The sequence below is a fragment of the Drosophila innubila genome, assembly GCF_004354385.1.
Source record: "Drosophila innubila isolate TH190305 chromosome 2R unlocalized genomic scaffold, UK_Dinn_1.0 1_C_2R, whole genome shotgun sequence".
Classification (NCBI taxonomy): domain Eukaryota; kingdom Metazoa; phylum Arthropoda; class Insecta; order Diptera; family Drosophilidae; genus Drosophila; species Drosophila innubila.
This window is the reverse complement of record NW_022995374.1, coordinates 18,038,220-18,058,208: the sequence shown is the minus strand read 5'-3', so window position 1 is coordinate 18,058,208 and position 19,989 is coordinate 18,038,220. Positions and strand designations below refer to the sequence as shown.

Below are 19,989 nucleotides of genomic sequence, written 5' to 3'. Positions count from 1 at the left end.
TGATTAAGTATAACCTTGGATATATTTAAAAACAGATACTCTAAGCCTTTGGTAGATAACTAAAGAAAATATTTCAATTTTTTTGTGTCATTAAACTTAAATAAGACTTAACGATAATTAGTGGAAAAAAAACACAACAACACGAATTTCAGCATTTAAAAAACAATAAACTTGTATTCAGATCCAATTGCATTATTTAATCATTATACAAACCACACAAGCGATCAGTATAACAATCAACACAGTATGAACAAATTTTGTATTTTGGTGCTTCAGCTTTTAATAGCTCATTCAGAAGCCAAGGTATTTACTTTAATAATTGAATAATTGATTCATTCACAACAAACTTACAATTTACCATCAGCGTCTAATGCTTCTTTGGAGCAGCTTCGATTGTGTGATAAATCCAAGCATCGTCACATTCCACAGATGCTTTATCATAGAGCCCGAAAAGTCTCTAATTACAGCGGAAGTTAAATACAATCGGGATTTTGAGCAGTACTATGCAAACTTTGAGTTACATTTGCCCCGTACACCATTTAAAGAGTATCATAAAATCTTCGAGATGAGCTTAGATGTATGTCAGTTCTTTAAAGGATCATATCAAAACAAGTATATAAGAACTGCTTACAAAAGTATGATAAAATACAGCAATATGCCCAAAAGATGTCCACAGTCAAAGGTCAGTTAAAGATTGAACTCAGACGAATCTTTGTTAAAAGTTTTATCATTGCAGGGTTTCTACTATTATCCAAACATGAGCATAGGGGACAATATGCCCTCTTTCTTGCCAAGATACGATTTCAAAATTAAATTAGACTTTTTTCTACCGAATATGTCGATATTGAATGTTACTCTATTCGGACGTTTGGTGGAGCCAACGAAGCATAAAGGTTAATAATATTATGTTTGGCTATTCAATATGTGCTCAATGAATATAAAATAAAATATTAAAAAATACTGTTCTTTGACATAAAAATTACTATTCTGTCTACCTAAGCTTATTTTAAGTATTGATAAAAAACTTCTTCAATGATAGAAAGAATTATTGATGGCGGATCGATATTTTAATAGTTATCAAATAAACCAAAAATATTGTTAATTAAATTACTATTGACTGGTTAACAATATACATGTACTTCACGCTGTAGTCTAAATAATGACTATATTTTGGGTATCAGCATTTTTTAGCTGAATATTTCCAATAATTGTAGTCTAGTGAAGAGAGTACTTTTTTTTAAATGTTAATTGTAATTATATTTGAATTTAAATCAATACTCCATTGGCGTCATTGGTCAAAAACGATACGCAAAAGCAATGAAATTAAAGCAGATGCAAGCACTTATAAAACAATTACCAAATTTATTTTACACAGCGAATCAACCTAAACATTAGTCATTGTTTGAACACTAAGCGAGTCAATAACAATAAATCGGGCCAAAATGGAAATTTTAATATATAGTTTTTCACTTCTACTGCCGCTAAGTTCCTTTGCTAACAAGGTATTTTAAGGTCGGTGACATACTTTAAAGTATTTGATAAATATGGAATTTTCGCAGCCAATTCAAAGACTCATTGTGCAGTGGGATACTTTTGATTGTGTTGTCAATCCAACAATAGTTGAGTTTCACAGATGCATTATTGTAAATCCGGAGAAATCCCTTATAACCACCGAAGTCAAATACAATCGTGCCTTTGAACAGCTGAATGCGAGTTTTGTACTGAAACTGCCACGTCCTTCATCCAAAGAGTATCATAAGATCATAGATTTAAATGTGAATTTCTGTGAGTTCTACAGACACTCAAAGCATAACAAGTTTTTAAATATCGCCTATAGAAGCATGATAATGGAAAGCAATTTACCCAAAAAGTGTCCTCAACCCAAGGTTGGTTTCTGTACTATACATCATGTTTTAAATTATCTCCCATTTCATTTAAATTTATTTTGTAGGGATTCTACTACTTTCGTAATATGAACATTGGAGCTAATTTACCGCCGTTTCTGCCAAAAACGGATTTTAAAGTACAGTTTAATTTCTTCCTACCTAATTTTTCTATATTCAATGCTTCATTAAGTGGACGCTTACTAGAATCAGCGAGGCATTCGAAAAGTAAATAAATAAAAATAAAAGAAATATTTAATAACGTTATGAATAAATTCAGAATAATTGGATATATGTGATGACTTTTAACAATATTTCGAATATATTATATCATAATTATATAACCATCTTCTCCCATTTCAAAAAATTGAGCAATTATGTGGAGCAATATTGGAAGTAAAGTACTCTATAAATAAAGGAGAATATTTATCAAAATGTTATGCCATTTATTGATTTTCAACTGAGTTATAAAGAGTAAAATATGAAAGGACTGCAAATTTTGGTTCTTCTACTGCCGATAGTCTGCTTTGCCAGCAAGTTATAAAATATAATCAATCTTCAGAACCTTATATTCTTATAAGACACACTTTCCGCTAGTTCACTCACTCTGGCTGTAAGATGGAATAGTTTTGATTGTGTTCCAAATCTAAATGTAGTTGAATTCTATACATGCATCGTTATCGAGCCTGAGAGATCCCTTGTATCTGCGAATATCAGCTGTGATTTCCATAAGGTCAATTTAAACTTTGAATTATTTAAGCCACGGCCTGTCCACAAAGATTATCAAAAGATCATCGATTTAAATGTGGATCTTTGCCAGTTACATAAGACCTCATATCAGAACATGTTTTTAATGATCGCCTATAGAACTTTGCTTTCCCGCACCAAACTACCGAAAATGTGTCCTCAGCGAAAGGTAAGTTACACTTCAGTTGCTCAATTGTTTTTTACAAATATATTTTCGCAATATAAACCTTGAAAAGAATCTACCGCCATTTATGCGAAGAAGTGAATTTAAAGTAGAGTTGAATTTCTATTCAGAAAATCTTTAGCAATTCAATACATCATTGATCGGGCGTATCTCAGAGTTTACAAAGTCAAAAGGGTAAATAAATGTTTGTACATCTGGTAAAAATTGTATGATGTAAATGTATATGCCTTATAAATGTTTATTCCAACGCTTTTTTTTTAATCCCCACCCTGCCTAGAGCCTGTATATTCCCTGCATAGAAAACCTCCAAATAATCATGACACAAAAGTGCTTTATTATAATAATTCTATTCTATCATTTTATTTTTATATAAAGGTTTATATAAAGGTTTGTTTATTGAATCAATATTAAAGAAATTTTATAACAATATGTGTATCTGGTTTTATGTGTCGCCAAAATAAATAAATGTTTTGCAAACCATTCGAATTTATTGACCTTTGTTCGGTCAATAAACTTTAGCTGTAAGTGTACTCAAATGATATAAAAGATTATATGGAATTACTTGTAGTTCTGCATTCAAAATCAGTGCAAATGATGATATCATACAGTTCTCAGATCGGCTCAAAGAGAATTTCTTAAAGAATATGCCTGTTAGAATTGGTAATTACGATACACAGATATAGTACGTGGTCTGTCTATCAAGTGGCGTTGATTGCCGATCAACAGACATCTCCATCCATTACTAGAGCATTATTTACGATTCAAGCTCAAGATGGCAAAGCACTGACAAGAAATTTCACAACCTCATGACACTTGAAATTGCCGCAAAATTTATTGCCTCGCCGTTAGCCCCTCGGACTTTTGTAAACCAGTCTTCAGTCTACAGTCTACAGTCTTCGGTCTTCAGTTTTGCAGGCTCCAGCCATCTCAGAGTGCAGTCTCCAGTCTCAACACGTCTTTAAATGTCAAATGGCACACGAGCTAAGAACACAGTTGGAAATTATAGGCAAGAGTGAAACCTACACCAAATGTTAACTAAGAATGCAGCAGCTGGCAGTCATTTGACATTTCCAATGGCCAAGATACAATGCTGGCCAAGTTACATAGGTAGTTCTCCAAGTGGGTCAGTGTGTGAGCTGTCTGAGGATTCAGATCTGGATTTAACCTTGCCAGCTTTCGTTTTCATTGAGTTTGACTGTGATAAATTTGTAAAAGTTACACAATTGCCGTTGACTGATGACTCACCAGGCAACAACAGCAATAACAACTGGTTTAAACTTGGCTTGGAGAGCTGTAACTTTGGGTGGGCGACAGACGAAGACGAAACAATTTGGTTTAGCTTGGGGGTGTGACTCTGAAGGCGGCCTGGCCCAAAATGTTGTTGTTAACACTTGACATGACCAGTTTTTCTCTCTCTGTCTCTCTCTCTTTTCGTCTCTCTTGCAACCGGCAACGCGGTTGTTCAACTTTATCACATTATGTTGCAAGTGATTCTCGTCGAAATCAACTTTATTTGGTTTTTATTTTGCCAGAAATTGACAAGTAACCGTTGTAAGCGTTTTTCCATGATATCGTCACACAGATTGACCCATTTTCCACAACTAATTAACATTTGCCAAGAGCCATTGCCGTTTTGAACTCAATTATCGTCTTGCCTCATCTGCAGATTCGCGAACCAAATAAACTAAAGTATGCAAAAAAATAAATAAAAAAAAAACTCTGCACGAGTCTTACAACAATTTTCATTTCAGTCTCTGCCACATATATTGTATGTCACTGTACTCTCCCCTCCCTTACGCTCCTCCTTCCTGCCACCGATCCTACTCTTATGCCACTCCCATGAATAAACGCTGCTGCAATTACAAGAATTCAAGTAAAACAAAGCAACATCTTCTCTTCCAACAATATCATCTCCACTCGAGCAAGAGAGCATAAAATATTCAGAGAATAAGAGCATAAATATTAAGCCAAAGATCAGCTGAGAGACCGAGAGAGAAAGAGAGAGAGAGAGAGAGCGATCATATATTACATGTTCGGCTGCATTTTGGCAAAGTCGAAGCTTGCAGAAAAACTCGTTCTGGCTTATTTCTAAATAACGGCATTACGAAGATGAACGACCCGAGAGACGCAGACAATGCGCAGACTTTTACTGTGCCTATTACCATATCTAATGTATGCATGGTACGAGTATTATGTGGTATATGGTATTATAAGAAATCAAAGATGACCACTGAGCCTAAAGAAAAAGAATAATAATATATTCAAATGAACTCCACTTGAAATAACGATAGTTTAGCTATCAAAAACTATCGATTTGCATCTAAAAAATTTATTTCTTTTTAATACCAGATAGATAATGTAATTAAATTAATTAATTAATTTTATTTATATTCATTAAAGCATTTAAGCATCTCTAAGATTCCAAATAACAATTACCGAACCACTAAAAAACAACAACAACAAATAACAGCTACAAATATGGCAATTGCAACTACAAAATGTATCTGTATCTGTATCTACATATATATGACCGAGACTGTTGCTGGTGTGAGTTGGCGCTTTGAGCTACGATCTGCGATCTGCAATCTGCGAGAGCTGGAGACAAACTCGAAGTCGCGACTATATAAAGCTCTTAAATAGGGCCGCCGCTGCACAGTTTGAACCGTTGCAGCTTTCACTTACCACAGACAAACGGGCAACGGAGCAATCGCACAATTGCAACTGCAACTCCATTTGCTACTGCCACAACTTGAGCTGAAAAGCAACTGACAAATCTCCTGTTAACTGTGAATGACAATTACATCTCAAATTTGCAAGTGAATCTTAAATCAACGCATTATAAAATGAAAGTGCTTGTAAGTTAAGCAATAAATTGTTTTAAATAAAGTTAAGCGTGCCTCTATAACGTGTTCTTCAGTTCTTCAGACTTGTGAACTTAAAAAAAATATATGAAGTAAATAATAATATTTTATTTAAAGACAAAGTCCAAAATAATCTTTAGAAAAAAAATAATAAAACAGTATAGCAGACTATGTTCAGATAATGTGTGGTTTAAATAATTCCCTTTATATTGCCCGATTCAAAAAATATCTTAGATTATTTTATTCATTAGTCATACTGTTAAAATTTCCAATTATTTTTAAATTTCAAATGCTTTTTACTGCTGGTCTTTTTTAATTATAGGCAATATCGGAAAATAAATATATATTAAAAAAAAAAAAAATTTTAATTTATCTCAGCTGAAGAGAAGCGTTCAGTTTTTAAACCTAATTTTTATTCCGTTTATTTGAATCGAAAAGACTGTTAAATTATTTATATATTATATTTAATTAAAAAATTATATCTTTTATAATTTTTCAAATAATCTTTTTTTATTACCCTTAAGTTAGAATAAAAATTCTTGTAAATTTTCAGATACTTATTTCGCTGCTCGCCTTGTCGTGTCACGCCCAGCATCAGCACCAGCATCAACATCATTCACATCCCAATGTCAACAATATTCCGCGTGATGATAAACCAGATCATCGTCATGAGGATCTACGCGAGACGAGCACCTGGATACCAATACTGAAGTACAATAAGGAGCAGAGCGAGGATGGCAGCTATAAGACCGAATACGAGACCGGAAATAATATTGTGCACGAGGAGACGGGTTTCCTCAAGGATTTCGATACGAATCCGAATGGAGTGCTGGTGCAGCATGGCCAATACTCCTACCAATCGCCAGAGGGCACCTTGGTTAATGTACAGTACACAGCCGATGAGAATGGCTTCCGTGCCACTGGAGATCATATACCCACACCTCCAGCCATACCAGAGGAGATTCAGAAGGGTCTCGATCAGATCTATGCAGGCATCAAATTGCAGCAGGAGCGTTTGGAGCAGCGTGCAAAGAGTGATCCTGCATTTGCCAAGAAGCTGGAGGAGCGACGTGTGGCCAATCAGAATGGCCAGTACATTGGCTTGCTAGAGAATCAGTAGAGAAAGCGAGAGAGAGAGAGAGAGTGGCAACAAAACCTTAACCTCAACCAGAAAAATGTGCTGCATTTCTAAAAAGTTCTTCCAAATTCGTTCTTTATAACCTTAACCAACCGCAAGACTGTGATTTCTGATATTAAATTCTCAAATAACCCATTACAATTCATTAACAATAACTGGAAATTTGCAAGCAACAACAAATATATCAGCACAAATATTTATATTAACGATCGTGAAAGTTTTGTTGAAAGAAAAAAAAAAAAGCAAATAAAAAATAAAAAAGATTATAATAAAAGCGGAAAAGCAAAGTTTCCGTCATGCCAAACACACACGCGACCCTCAGCAAACATTATTCAACGCTTTTCCATTTCCATAATATTTTCCCTGCCTCCCTCCTCTGTCATCTATAATGCTCACAAAACGTGACAATGCGCAATGGCTTTTTGTTATTATGCATATATTATTTGTTTTTAATTTTTTTCTTGTTATTTTCACAGCTGAAATTACCTCATATGCTTGTGAATTCAATTCCATAAATTATAATTTAACTTATTTGGAATATTTCACATTTTCAGTTTTCCAGCGCGTCGATTTTCCATATGCCACAGTTTGTATCATGAGACAAAGTCTATTCGACAGTCCCGTCAGACCGGCTGTTGCATAAGTATGACAGCTTTTCTCTAGACGTTTTGACTTGGTTCGATTTTTACGAGTGCTCAAACTGAAGTTTCTGAAGTGTAGCTTAGATTAATGCGATTTGGCAATCTTAACTTTCAGTTTCAGCTAGGACATAATGATAAAAGCTGTCTTGGTAAATTTTACCTTTCAGCATTAACTATGACTTAATAAGTTACTTGTAAGATCGGTTAGACTTAAAAAGACTTAACTTCTATCTTTGAGTTAGAATACAAATTTTTTTAGGATGTTATAGTTAAACATAATAAAATCAAATTAATTAAAAACTACATCTACGACATATGGATAAAAAATTCATTTGGTAAGTCTAAGCTTTCAGTCTCAAATAGTATATGTAAGTAGAGATCGCATAAAAAATGTCTTAAAAAGGAATAACTCTATGCTTCAATTAGAACATAATACGATTGTTTTGATTTCCGATATAAACTTTCTGAAGTAATTCAAATTTAAGATTTATTTAGAGCATAATTGGCTTTAATTAACAATAAAAACTAAAGTTGTCTTAAAGAAATGCTAGATAGGCAAAAGTTATAATTAGATAGTCTAGCAACTTTCATTGGCATCTACTAGTTTACATTCATTGTAATCAGTGTGGTTTTTATACAGTCTGCTCGTTAAGTATTCGGCCTACAACTGTTTTACCGTTGCTCAAGTTGAACCAATCAATTTGGTGAAAAGTTGGCCTCAGCGACAGTCATCAGGTTCAGAGATATTTGCGTATGGACCGGAGAACAAACATTCTCATAAACGGTGCCAAAATAAACAAGCAAAAATATGTGTTGTTGTTTTTGATTTTTTATTTTTTTTTAGCACACACGGCGATTAATTTGCATAAATATTAATACAGAGAAACATACATAACTAGAAGTTTATATACGAGTATATATTCCTCTACATTGATTGCTAGACAGCATAGCGAAGCAAAAGAGGAGGAAAGAAAATAAATCAAATGCGCTGCATTTTCACCAAAGCAGAAACCAAGAAATTGTTATTCGCCATTAAATTTCAACGCTCTTGCGCATAATTAAGCGAAAACTGAACAAAAGAAAAATTTCTATAGCTGTGATTAAGAATGTTTCTTCATATTTCTGTTGATTTTGCTGCTGTTGATGTTGTTGTAGCTTTTAAAATTTTCGGAGAAGCAACGCGCATGCGCAGCAACCGTTGTGGCCATTCAATGAATGTGGCAGCTGAAGCGGCCGCAAATTGATTTGGCCAACATCAGTTGCCGTTTAGGAGCCGCCGCGTTTAGACCACAAATCGTTCAAAGAAAGAAGAAAACGCGCTGAAAATATCAAAATTTATACGATAACAACAACAACAAGAAATTCACGGAAGCATTCAACTTGGATGAGTGCGAATATCGATGGGCAAGTGGAATTGAGAACAATGAGAATTATTGTTGTTGATGCTGCCGCAACGAAACAATAAAACGAAGCAGCTAACTGTGAACTGAAGATACAAATACAAAAAAAAATAACAATAATAGCAACAGTCACAGCTACAACCACAACAACAACAAAAACAAACACTTCAAAAGTGGCACAACATTTCAGTAAATAGAAATCGAAACTGAAACAAACTGAAACGAACTTTTGCCGAAAACTCAACAACATAAAATCATTTTAATTATGGCCGTCAAACAGCACATTTTGTTGTTGTTCTTGTGGCAACTGATGGCCTTTAACTCTCAGCTGATCCTGGGCCAGGCAGAGCCGGAAGCACAGCAGCTGCAGGTACCGCGGCCTCGGGGTCGTATACGTATTGCTGACATGCAATTGCCCCAACCACCGCCACCGCCACCGCCAGGGCCTATGTCCGGTCATGGGCCATTAAACTGGCCCAATTATGTCGCAGTTGCTCCTCCTCCCGCCACCTCCACGATTCACACACATATTCCCCTGCTGCGTGAACAGATCGGAGGAAGTAGCACTACAAATTTGCCCCTGCCCAGTGAGGGACGCATTCAGGAGGCTGTGGTGTATGGTAACTGGAAACCAGAGCATCCGCTCAAGCCCAATGAAGATGAGGTGCAGCCCAAGGAACGCGTCTATGGACGCCTGGAGGCCATGTTAATGGGCATGCCGGCAGATGGTAAGCGTAAATAGAAAATAAATTAAATGAGTAACATATTTATTACAGAACGTTAGGCAGCTTTACTGAATGTAGCCAACACCATTATTATAATTTTCGTTTTTAATACATTTAAATTGTTTTAGGATGTGAGCTTCAGATAAATTGCAAAACCGAAATATAACCCTTGAATTAAGATCATTAAATTCATTTAAAGGCGATACATAATATTTTAATTTATTGATTTGTATACATTTTTAAAAACCTTTTCTTAAATATTGAGTTTTTAAGTTCAAAACTAAATTTATTTATTTTTCTTTGCTTCAGGAGATTTATTATATAGATAACTTTTTATATTAATAATTTTAAATTTTTTCTTAAAAAATACAAATATAATAAATCTCCTGAAGCTTTATGTGATTTTGAAGAAATACTCTTGTTGCTAAACTTTAAACTAAATGAAAGTTTAATTGCATGTTACCAATACTTTTAACTAAGCAAAGCCTTAAGTGTCATTAAATAAGTAGTTTAATTGCTGAGCTTTAAACAAGCTTTATTTTAAGTGCTTTTAAAGCAGCTTTCATTTAAATTTGATTGTATTGCAGCTATTGATGGACGTGAGGAGTCCAGCGAGGAGCTGGAACCGCAACTGGAGCAACGCACCGCCTCCGGAGGCTATCATAATCCCTACGCCCGTCGCGACAGTTTCGAGCGGGCACAGGAATCGCGAGGTCGCTGGCGGGCTCACCAACTACAATCCCAGTCACAGCCGCTGCCCGAGTTTAATCCTCAGCCTCAGCTCCAGGCACCAATTGAGGTGGTGCGCATGAATGCAACGGATCCTTTGCTGCGGGCGATGGCCAAACAGATCAATGAATCGATTGAATCGACCACAGCACGTCGACAATCCACACAAACCACGGAGGACAACTGGATGCCACTGCCTAATCCGTATCCCACGCACAGTTATGAGAGCACACAACCGGTTTTGGGTCCGGGTCCGGGTCCAGTGTCAAGAGAGAGGAGTGCAGAAGCCTCCACATCTAGTCCCATTTTAGTCACAGAGTCTACAACAATTGCACTCAATTGGCCAACTGACTTTCTGGAAGCCACCTCGAGCAGCACGGAGCGTATTTACACTGATCCTGGCAGCAGCATCGATCGCATCGATCACATCGACAGCATCGATCGCATTGACGACGATCAGAGCGAGGATTACAAATACTACGAGGATAGTCTGAGCTCCGCCCAAATGCACAGTGAGCTGAGTGTGCCGGAGTCCTTGATTCCCCAACTGCCGCTCAACATAACGCGCGTGGGAATTCCCTACGAGGAGCGCAATTCCGCCGAGGAGCCAACCATTTGTGTACCTCTAACAGTGACTGAGACCGCCTCGGAGAGTGCCACCCCTCTGCTGGTAGAGGTGGAGCGTGTCTATTGCTTTCCACTCCCCAAGGTAGAGATCAGAACGGGCAACATCAGACAGCAGCAGCAGCCAAGGGAACAGGAGCACAATCACGACCACAGCAGCAGTACCAATGTCACATCCGTGCCCACGGAGCAACCCCAGCCAGCGCTTACATCTGGCGCCAGTTGGCACCATAATGTCATGGCGATAATCATCTTTATTGGGAGCAGCGTCCTGGCTCGTTTATAGGCTAATTAGACCGATGCTACATCGCGTAAGTTCAACTCAGGGGCTACTTGTAATTAGAAAATCACTCTATTTATTTTATATTTTAATTAAATTACAATAAATGCATAATACATCCCAGAAATATTTTCAAAGTCGAGACTATGAATTTTGATGAAGTAGATTTCCATTGACGGTGGTCATCGTTCGTTCTTTTATCGTTCTTTTAAGACACAATAGAGCTTAAAGTAAATAATTGGTTTCATTTTGAGAGACAAACACTTCCCTCGCAGCCTTACGTAGGGTCTTTCCATTGACGTTGGCGGGCAACTTATATGTGAATCGAACTCCGGAATGGAGTTGCTTTTGCAGGCCTGTCAATCGCTTGGCTACATGATCAATAATTTCCTTGCCACTGATCTCACATCCTTGGCGCTTGACTACCAAAGCACCAGCTGCATCGCCTTGACGTTCATCATAGATTCCCACAACACAAACGTCCTGCACCTGCGGAAGCTCTGCAATGACTGTCTCGATTTCTGTGGGCCAATAGTGCGCACCTTGGTACTTGAGAATCTCCTTCTTGCGATCGACAATGTATAGGAAGTTCTGATCATCAAAGTAACCCAGGTCACCGGTGTGGAACCAACCCTCAAAGTCTTGCATACGTCGGGTTTCGACTGGATTACCGTAGTAACCATTCCAAGCCTGTCCAGTGTGTACATAAATTTCTCCGACCTTATTATGACTCACACTCTTGCCTTCCTCATCGACAATTCGGATTTTAATGCCCGGCAAAAGTCTTCCAGCTGCGGTGTTATTGCTGATACCAATGTTAACTGTTATAGCACCTACTTCTGTCATTCCGTACACAGAATTTAGCATTGCAGACTTGCAAATTTCCTGGGCACGCTGCAAAGTGGTTAAAGTCACTAAACCTCCACCATAGTTGAGCATTCGAATCGGCGAAAGAGCCTCTGACGTGGCATCTGGACATGTGATCAAGGCGGAAAGATGTCTGGGAGGTACCACGGCGTAGTTGATCTTGTACTTCTTTACCATCTGCACAAAGTATTCTGGACTGAAGGGCTTATTTGTTATGATTCGAGTACAGCCAAATACTGTACTGAATATAAAAGCCCAAAGACCAGTAATCCAATCCAAAGAACTCGATGTAAAAATAATCGATTCACTAGACACGGGCCTGCATATTTACAGAGTTAAGAGAAAATCAAAATATGTTGAAAAGTATTACTTACATATTCTCCAGTATAAGTATACTATTTGATATGCAGACAGCTTTCGGTAATCCTGTGGTTCCAGAAGAGCACAAAATCGCCACTGTTTGATCTCCACCAGTCTTTAGAGGTTCCGGTCTACGAGTAGTAAAAATATAACTACTTACATTATTAGAAATTCAGGTTTTACTTACTGATAGAACATTTCAGTTGTTGTAGGATCCAGCAGGGTCTCTATCTTGGGAACACCCTCAATAGGATCGATCAGTGTATATATTTCAGGATGCCAGCCTCGGGTAGCCGAATGTATCTTCTCATAATCATGCCCATCACAAAATATTAGCATTGGCTTGGTTATTTCAAAAATATATTTGATAGTTTCTATATTTTCAAAACAAAATTAGATTATTAGATTTTTAATTAAAATGGCTTAATATATTGACAAACCCTCGTCTAGCATGGGATTTACGGAATGGAACGGTGTTGCATTCATTAGACAGGCGACTCCCAAGGGCATAAGGTAGGTGGTATTTTTAGCAGCAATACCAATAACATCCTTATGATTAAGACCTCGCTTTTTTAAGTACTGTGCCATCCGTATGGCCCAAGTAATAGCCTGAGAATTTGTCACTGACACGCCGTCTACATCATTAATCTGCAATTCAAGCATATTTAATTTAAGTTGTACATTTTTATCTGAAGTATTACTCACCTGACACACGTTTTTTGGCCAATTCTTCAATATATTGAATATGATGATGCCCACAGATGTGTTATGGTCAAAAATATTGCTACGTTTTGCACCACTCCAGGTGTTATCCTTCTTATTGTAGGTGGTGGGTACTGCAGTCATTATTAGAATATACGGTTGATGATTATTGTACTAAAAAAACCTCAATGTTTTATCAAAACAACGAAACGATACGGAAATAGGTTATCAATGATATGGTAACTCATTTGCTTATATCCGCCAGCAGAGCTTTTATGTATCTAGGCACAGTGATGTCCAAAACTTGAAATGGCAGCCACACGTGGTTGGCAAACCAAACTCTGCCGGCGTCGCAGCCGACACATGTATAGAGAGAGAGAATAGAACGCTCGGCAACTTGCTCTCGCACGATGCGCGTGTTCGGCTGCATTTTCTCTCACGACTCATGTGTTCGGCTGAAGCTCAAAAAATGTTTGATCTCAACTGGGAAAATAAATTATTTTTCATTGAGAATATGGATGGTAATGCTCAATGTTTATTGTGCCATTATGTTGCATGTCGATTTACCCTTGACGTAATTAAAAGGCACTACCAACGATATCGACGATACAATACATATATGCTGCGCGTCGATTTAATTTATTTTATGTGTGTATCGCACGCACTTTATTTTTTCAGTGTAAAGCAGTAAAACGTCACGTTGCCTTCGGGTTTCGCTGCTTCGCACACAAGCGCAAATCTTTCATTGTGTAAGTTGGGCACCACTGATCTAGCATATTCCGTGAAGAAAGCTCACGCGCTGCCAGCGCTTTATCACCGTCGACAGCGATAACAACGAAAAGCTGTCTGCTATGACAACTGGATTGAATTCAAATGGCGCGGTGCACCGACCGTTTCAATGTGCATTAACATTTTCATTATCGGAGCATTTTTAGGTGAATGTGCTGACTATCTTAGAATGTAAAAGGCTACTTCCACGACCACTCACATTTGGTTCATTTGGTCACATTTGGATGTGGCTCATTTTTGGCTTTCCACGACCAAATGTGGAACTGTTAAGACACTTAAAGCAAAGCAGCTGTTCGGCTTCTGTGCACAAATTACAAAAAGCAGACAGTAACAACATTTTATTATTTGTTATGATATTATAATTGGCGCAAATTTAATGCCTACCGATTTTATTGATGAAAACAGCTGGTTAAGGTGACAATTGCTTTTTTTTAAGAGTTTATTGATAAACATCGCGTGTTCGATAAAAAAATACTGAAATTCACAGGGTCGAATGACAAAAAATCGGCTCATTCATTATGAATGAGCCAAAATGATCATCCGGATTTTGTACTGAAATGAAGTCCACATTCTGGCCAGATGATGAAAATGGCGTCGAATGAGCCAAATAGGCTATAAGTAAGTTTTTAGCTATTGTCGTTAATTTTTTTCCTCATTGCTATTACAGATAGAGGAAAATAGAACCATAAGGAAGCTTAAGAAGATAATGTAACAAGTTCCTAGAAAAAGTTTTCATATAAATAAGGATGGATTGATCATAAATGTCAACAAGACCGATGCATGCTTGATACATTAATCGACGGACATATTAAAATACCATCAAAAAATTAATTATAAAATATATATTTTATTCTGATTTCAAATTTTGCCAAGAACAAAAGCTAATGTAGTATACATATGTAGATAATTATTCTAAAATATAAGCAAAAAGTTTGGCTTTTATCCCAATTAGCAAAAAGAGCGCGATCAATAAAACGACAATAATTTTTGCTTTGTCCGAAAATTAATAACTATAATGTTTAAGATTTTTATTCACTACCTTTGTGGACCTTACCGTTACGTTATAGTTTCGATAAGAGACAATGCAAATTAAAGTAACTAACAATTATTTGCAGGTTCCATTCTGTGAGACAAACACTTCCCGCGCAGCCTTACGTAGGATCTTTCCATTGACGTTGGCGGGCAACTTATCCGTGAATCGAACTCCGGAATGGAGTTGCTTTTCCAGGCCTGTCAATCGCTTGGCTACATGATCAATAATTTCCTTGCCACTGATCTCACATCCTTGGCGCTTGACTACCAAAGCACCAGCTGCATCGCCTTGACGTTCATCATAGATTCCCACAACACAAACGTCCTGCACCTGCGGAAGCTCTGCAATGACGGTCTCGATTTCTGTGGGCCAATAGTGCGCACCTTGGTACTTGAGAATCTCCTTCTTGCGATCGACAATGTATAGGAAGTTCTGATCATCAAAGTAACCCAGGTCACCGGTGTGGTACCAACCCTCAAAGTCTTGCATACGTCGGGTTTCAACGGGATTACCGTAATAACCATTCCAGGGCTTTCCAGTGTGTACATATATCTCTCCAACTTGATTATAGCTCAATTTTTTTCCATCGTCATCGATAATTCGGATTTTAATGCCCGGCAAGAGCCTTCCTGCGGCGTTGTTATTTGTGATACCAATGTTAACTGTTATGGAACCCACCTCGGTCATCCCGTACCCGGAACTCAGGGTAGTGCTCTTGCATATTTTCTGAAGATGCTGCAACGTGGTTAACGGCGCCAATCCTCCAACATAGTATAGCATACGTAATGGAGAGAGAGCCTCTGTCGTGGCATCTGGGCAAGTGATCAAGACAGGAAGACATGCAGGGTTAACCATGGCGAAGTTGATCTTGTACTTTTTCACCAGCCTCACAAAGTTTTCCGCACTAAAGGGTTTATTAGTTATGATTCGCGTACAGCCAAATACTGTAGAAAGTCCAAAGGCAATGAGACCAGTAATCCAATCCAAAGAGCTGGGTGAAAATAATACCGATTCACTGGTGACGAGCCTGCAATACTTGAAGGGTTATTAAAACAAGCGGGAAATTAAATATAACATATGTATATACTAACACGACAGTTACTGAAAATTTAATAGCCGTGCAGAGCGATGTATTTAATATTCGACATATGAACAACGACATATGGTAACTGAAAATCTTAAAGCTTGATTGAGATATCTTTACAACCAACAAAAGTTTACATACGAGTTCCTAGCTACGGACAACTCGTTCCTATGGGAGATATACGATATAGTGAACTAATTTTCACCCAATTTGGGTAGGATGAATAATATTAATTCGGATGCACAATGTGTCAGATTGCTAAAAATATCTCAAAGAACCAAACAGTTGTTATACAAAAAAATTGATATTCAAACGAGCTTTCTTATGGAAACTATAGTATCGTGGTACCATCCAAAAATAAACCAGCGTGTGTTATCCAAAGTCTACAAACCAAGTTTGACTAATTATACTCTTTAACTATTGTACCCCTCTTTGCCCACTTCAAAATGGTAAAAAAAAAAAAGTACATGTCTTCTGAAAACTTACGAAATGTCCAGCACAAGTATACTATTTGATATGCAGACAGCTTTCGGTAAGCCTGTTGTTCCAGAAGAGCACAAGATCGCCACTGTTTGATCTCCACCAGTCTTCAGAGGTTCTGGTCTACAAGTTATAAATAGATTACTTATAATACTACTTTCATTATTACACATTTATTTTTACTTACTGATAGAACATTTCTGTTGTTGTGGGATCCAGAAGGGTCTCTATTTTGGGCACACCCTCAATAGGATCGATCAGTGTATATATTTCAGGATTCCAGCTTCGGGTAGCCGAATGTATCTTCTCATAATCATGTCCATCACAAAATATAAGCTTTGGTTTGGTTATCCCGAAAACATATTTGATGGTTTCTGTAAATTCAATTTAAATTATCATAATTTGTATCTTAAGAAATAGATCAATCCTTTGACATACCCTCGTCTAGCATGGGAGATATGGCATGGAAGGGTGTGGCGTTCATTAGACAGGCAATTCCCAAGGGCATAACGTAGGTGGTATTTTTAGCAGCGATACCGATTACATCCGTGTTGTTAAGTCCTCGCTTTTTCAAATACTGTGCTATCCGTATGGCCCAAGTAATAGCCTGAGAATTTGTGACTGATACGCCGTCAACATCGTTTATCTGCACGTTATACATATTTAATTAAGTATTAAAAGTCTTATCTGAAGTATTTCTTACCTGAACTACGATTGTGGGCCAATTCTTCATGGTGTTGAATATTATTCTGCCCACAGATGTGTCATAGTCAAAGATGGAACTACGTTTAGCACCACTCCAGGTCTTATCCTTCTCGTTGTAGGTGGTGGATAATGCCGACATATTGATATTACGATTTCCTCCAAACTGACTTCTTCACGTTCAGAAGGTACACTTATTAATGAATTTCCAAACCTAATTGTCATTCTTTTTATAATATATACTATCGACGAGTCCTAAGTCCTAATAGTCGATAGCATATGAAAATATGCTTCAAGCACCCTACGCTATTATCGGCAAAGACGAATGACAGAGTCATAATGACACGTCACAAGTGATGAGATAATATTAGGAGATAGCTCGGTTTGAGGCTCTGTATGGTTTTTTAAGGTAATTGGTTAAGATAGAAGCAAAGAGCGTGCTTGCTGATAAAGTTCTTTAGCTGGAGCTACCAAATTTGGTGACGGTTAATTGCTGAACTTGGTTGAATTTAATACAAATAGGTTCGAATAGCCAATCTGTCAAATAACTAGAACCACAGATAAAATCTGTCAGAAAGTCTATAGTCAAGACCCCGACTATAGCAATACCCGTTACATACTTTTAGGAGCTTGTATTGCTCTAAAAAATACACCTGCTAACGCTCACATGAACGGACGGACAGCCGGACGAATACTCTTATATCTAGTTGGCCTTTGATGCTGATCGTTCTCCCTGTTACATACATTTAATTGAGTACAATATAAGTGACGGGTATAACAATAGAGATTAAAATAACTAACAATTATTTGCTGGTTCCATTTTGAGAGGCAAATACTTCCCGCGCAGCCTGGCGTAGGGTCTTTCCATTGACGTTGGCGGGCAACTTATCCGTGAATCGAACTCCGGAATGGAGTTGCTTTTCCAGGCCTGTCAATCGCTTGGCTACATGATCAATAATTTCCTTGGCACTGATCTCACATCCTTGGCGCTTGACTACCAAAGCACCAGCTGCATCGCCTTGACGTTCATCATAGATTCCCACAACACAAACGTCCTGCACCTGCGGAAGCTCTGCAATGACGGTCTCGATTTCTGTGGGCCAATAGTGCAGACTCTGGTACTTGAGGATCTCCTTCTTGCGATCGACAATGTATAGGAAGTTCTGGTCATCAAAGTAACCCAGGTCACCGGTGTGGTACCAACCCTCAAAGTCTTGCATACGTCGGGTTTCCACTGGATTACCGTAATAACCATTCCAGGGCTTTCCAGTGTGTACATATATCTCTCCAACTTGATTATAGCTCAATCTTTTTCCATCGTCATTGACAATTCGGATTTTAATGCCCGGCAAAAGTCTTCCAGCGGCGTTGTTATTGGTGATACCAATGTTAGCTGTTATGGAACCCACCTCGGTCATGCCGTACCCGGAGCTCAGCATGGTAGTCTTGCAAATTTCTTGGACACGCTGCAATGTGGCTAAGGTCGCCAGTCCGCCACCGTAGCTGAGCATACGTAGTGACGCAAGAGCCTCTGTCGTGGCATCTGGACAAGAGACCAAAGCGGAAAGATGTCTGGGAGGTACCATGGCAGTAGTGATCTTGTACTTTTTCACCAGCTGCACAAAGTATTCGGGACTAAAGGGTTTATTTGTTATAATACGAGTACATCCAAATACTGTGTTGATGGCAAATGCCCAAAGGCCAGTAATCCAATCCAAAGAGCTAGATGTATAAATTACCGATTCACTGTTAATGAGCCTAAAAAATGTTTAAAGATTTAATACAGATGAAGGAATTCGATTTGAATTGATCAAATAACTTACAGACTATCCTGAACAAGGATACTATTTGATATGCAGACGGCTTTCGGTAATCCTGTGGTTCCTGAAGAACACAAAATCGCCACTGTTTGATCTCCACCAGTCTTCAGCGGCTCCGGTCTACAATTTGTACTTGATTTATGAATATTCCGTTCTTCCTGTTAAAATGTATTTCTAACTCACTGGTAGAACATTTCTGTTGTTGTGGGATCCAGCAGGGTCTCTATCTTGGGAACACCCTCAATAGGATCGATCAGTGTATATATTTCAGGATTCCAGCCTCGGGTAGCCGAATGTATCTTCTCATAATCATGTCCATCACAAAATATAAGCATTGGCTTCGTTATTCCGAAAACATATTTGATGGTTTCTGTGAATTCAATTTAAATTATCATTATTTTTATCTTAAGAAATAGATCAATCCCTTGACATACCCTCTTCTAGCATGGGAGATATGGCATGGAAGGGCGTGGCGTTCATTAGACAGGCAATTCCCAAGGGCATAAGGTAAGTGGTATTTTTAGCAGCAATACCGATAACATCCGTGTTGTTAAGTCCTCGCTTTTTCAAGTACTGTGCTATCCGTATGGCCCAAGTAATAGCCTGAGAGTTTGTCACTGATACGCCGTCAACATCGTTAATCTGCAGGTTGTACATGTTTAATAGAATTTTGAAATTCTTATCTGAAGTATTACTCACCTGAACAACGATTTTTGGCCAATTTTTCATGGTATTGAAAATTATTCTGCCAACAGACGTGTCATAATTAAAGATGGAACTACTTTTCGCACCACTCCAGGTTTTATCCTTCTCATTGTAGGTGGTGGGTATTGCCGTCATATTGATTCTACGCTATAAAGCTCACTTCTTCACGTTCAGAAGAAACACTTATAAATGAAATAGCATTTTATACTGCATACTACTTATATTGCCAATTTTC

The 19,989-nt window shown here is 37.8% G+C and overlaps 6 protein-coding genes across 6 annotated transcripts; 3 read left to right on the top strand and 3 right to left on the bottom strand.

Moving 5' to 3' along the window:
* The first annotated feature begins 1,544 nt into the window (after positions 1-1,544).
* LOC117783735 lies at positions 1,545-2,119 on the top strand. The gene is made up of 2 exons (XM_034621279.1): positions 1,545-1,886; positions 1,952-2,119. The coding sequence occupies exons 1-2, from the start codon at positions 1,545-1,547 to the stop codon at positions 2,117-2,119; spliced, it is 510 nt and encodes a 169-aa protein (XP_034477170.1).
* A 3,366-nt stretch (positions 2,120-5,485) lies between these two features.
* LOC117784170 (endocuticle structural glycoprotein SgAbd-2) lies at positions 5,486-7,252 on the top strand. The gene is made up of 2 exons (XM_034621831.1): positions 5,486-5,669; positions 6,229-7,252. The coding sequence occupies exons 1-2, from the start codon at positions 5,658-5,660 to the stop codon at positions 6,793-6,795; spliced, it is 579 nt and encodes a 192-aa protein (XP_034477722.1). The 5' UTR covers positions 5,486-5,657; the 3' UTR covers positions 6,796-7,252.
* Positions 7,253-9,164: 1,912 nt separating this feature from the next.
* LOC117783734 lies at positions 9,165-11,056 on the top strand (the record flags this gene model as incomplete). The annotated part of the gene is made up of 2 exons (XM_034621278.1): positions 9,165-9,582; positions 10,167-11,056. Coding segments are annotated over exons 1-2 (1,308 nt in total), but the record flags the coding sequence as incomplete, so codon positions are not given.
* Positions 11,057-11,409: 353 nt separating this feature from the next.
* On the bottom strand, positions 11,410-13,285 carry LOC117783191 (4-coumarate--CoA ligase 1-like). The gene is made up of 5 exons (XM_034620458.1): positions 13,145-13,285; positions 12,880-13,087; positions 12,627-12,813; positions 12,454-12,570; positions 11,410-12,398 (listed from the first exon to the last, which is right to left on the bottom strand). Exons 1-5 carry the CDS (start codon positions 13,283-13,285, stop codon positions 11,438-11,440), a joined length of 1,614 nt encoding a protein of 537 aa, XP_034476349.1. The 3' UTR covers positions 11,410-11,437.
* Positions 13,286-14,975: 1,690 nt separating this feature from the next.
* On the bottom strand, positions 14,976-17,371 carry LOC117783194 (4-coumarate--CoA ligase 1-like). The gene is made up of 5 exons (XM_034620462.1): positions 17,231-17,371; positions 16,966-17,173; positions 16,715-16,901; positions 16,534-16,650; positions 14,976-15,990 (listed from the first exon to the last, which is right to left on the bottom strand). Exons 1-5 carry the CDS (start codon positions 17,369-17,371, stop codon positions 15,036-15,038), a joined length of 1,608 nt encoding a protein of 535 aa, XP_034476353.1. The 3' UTR covers positions 14,976-15,035.
* A 565-nt stretch (positions 17,372-17,936) lies between these two features.
* On the bottom strand, positions 17,937-19,948 carry LOC117783193 (4-coumarate--CoA ligase 1-like). The gene is made up of 5 exons (XM_034620461.1): positions 19,749-19,948; positions 19,484-19,691; positions 19,233-19,419; positions 19,053-19,169; positions 17,937-18,987 (listed from the first exon to the last, which is right to left on the bottom strand). The coding sequence occupies exons 1-5, from the start codon at positions 19,887-19,889 to the stop codon at positions 18,033-18,035; spliced, it is 1,608 nt and encodes a 535-aa protein (XP_034476352.1). The 5' UTR covers positions 19,890-19,948; the 3' UTR covers positions 17,937-18,032.
* Positions 19,949-19,989: the final 41 nt, after the last annotated feature.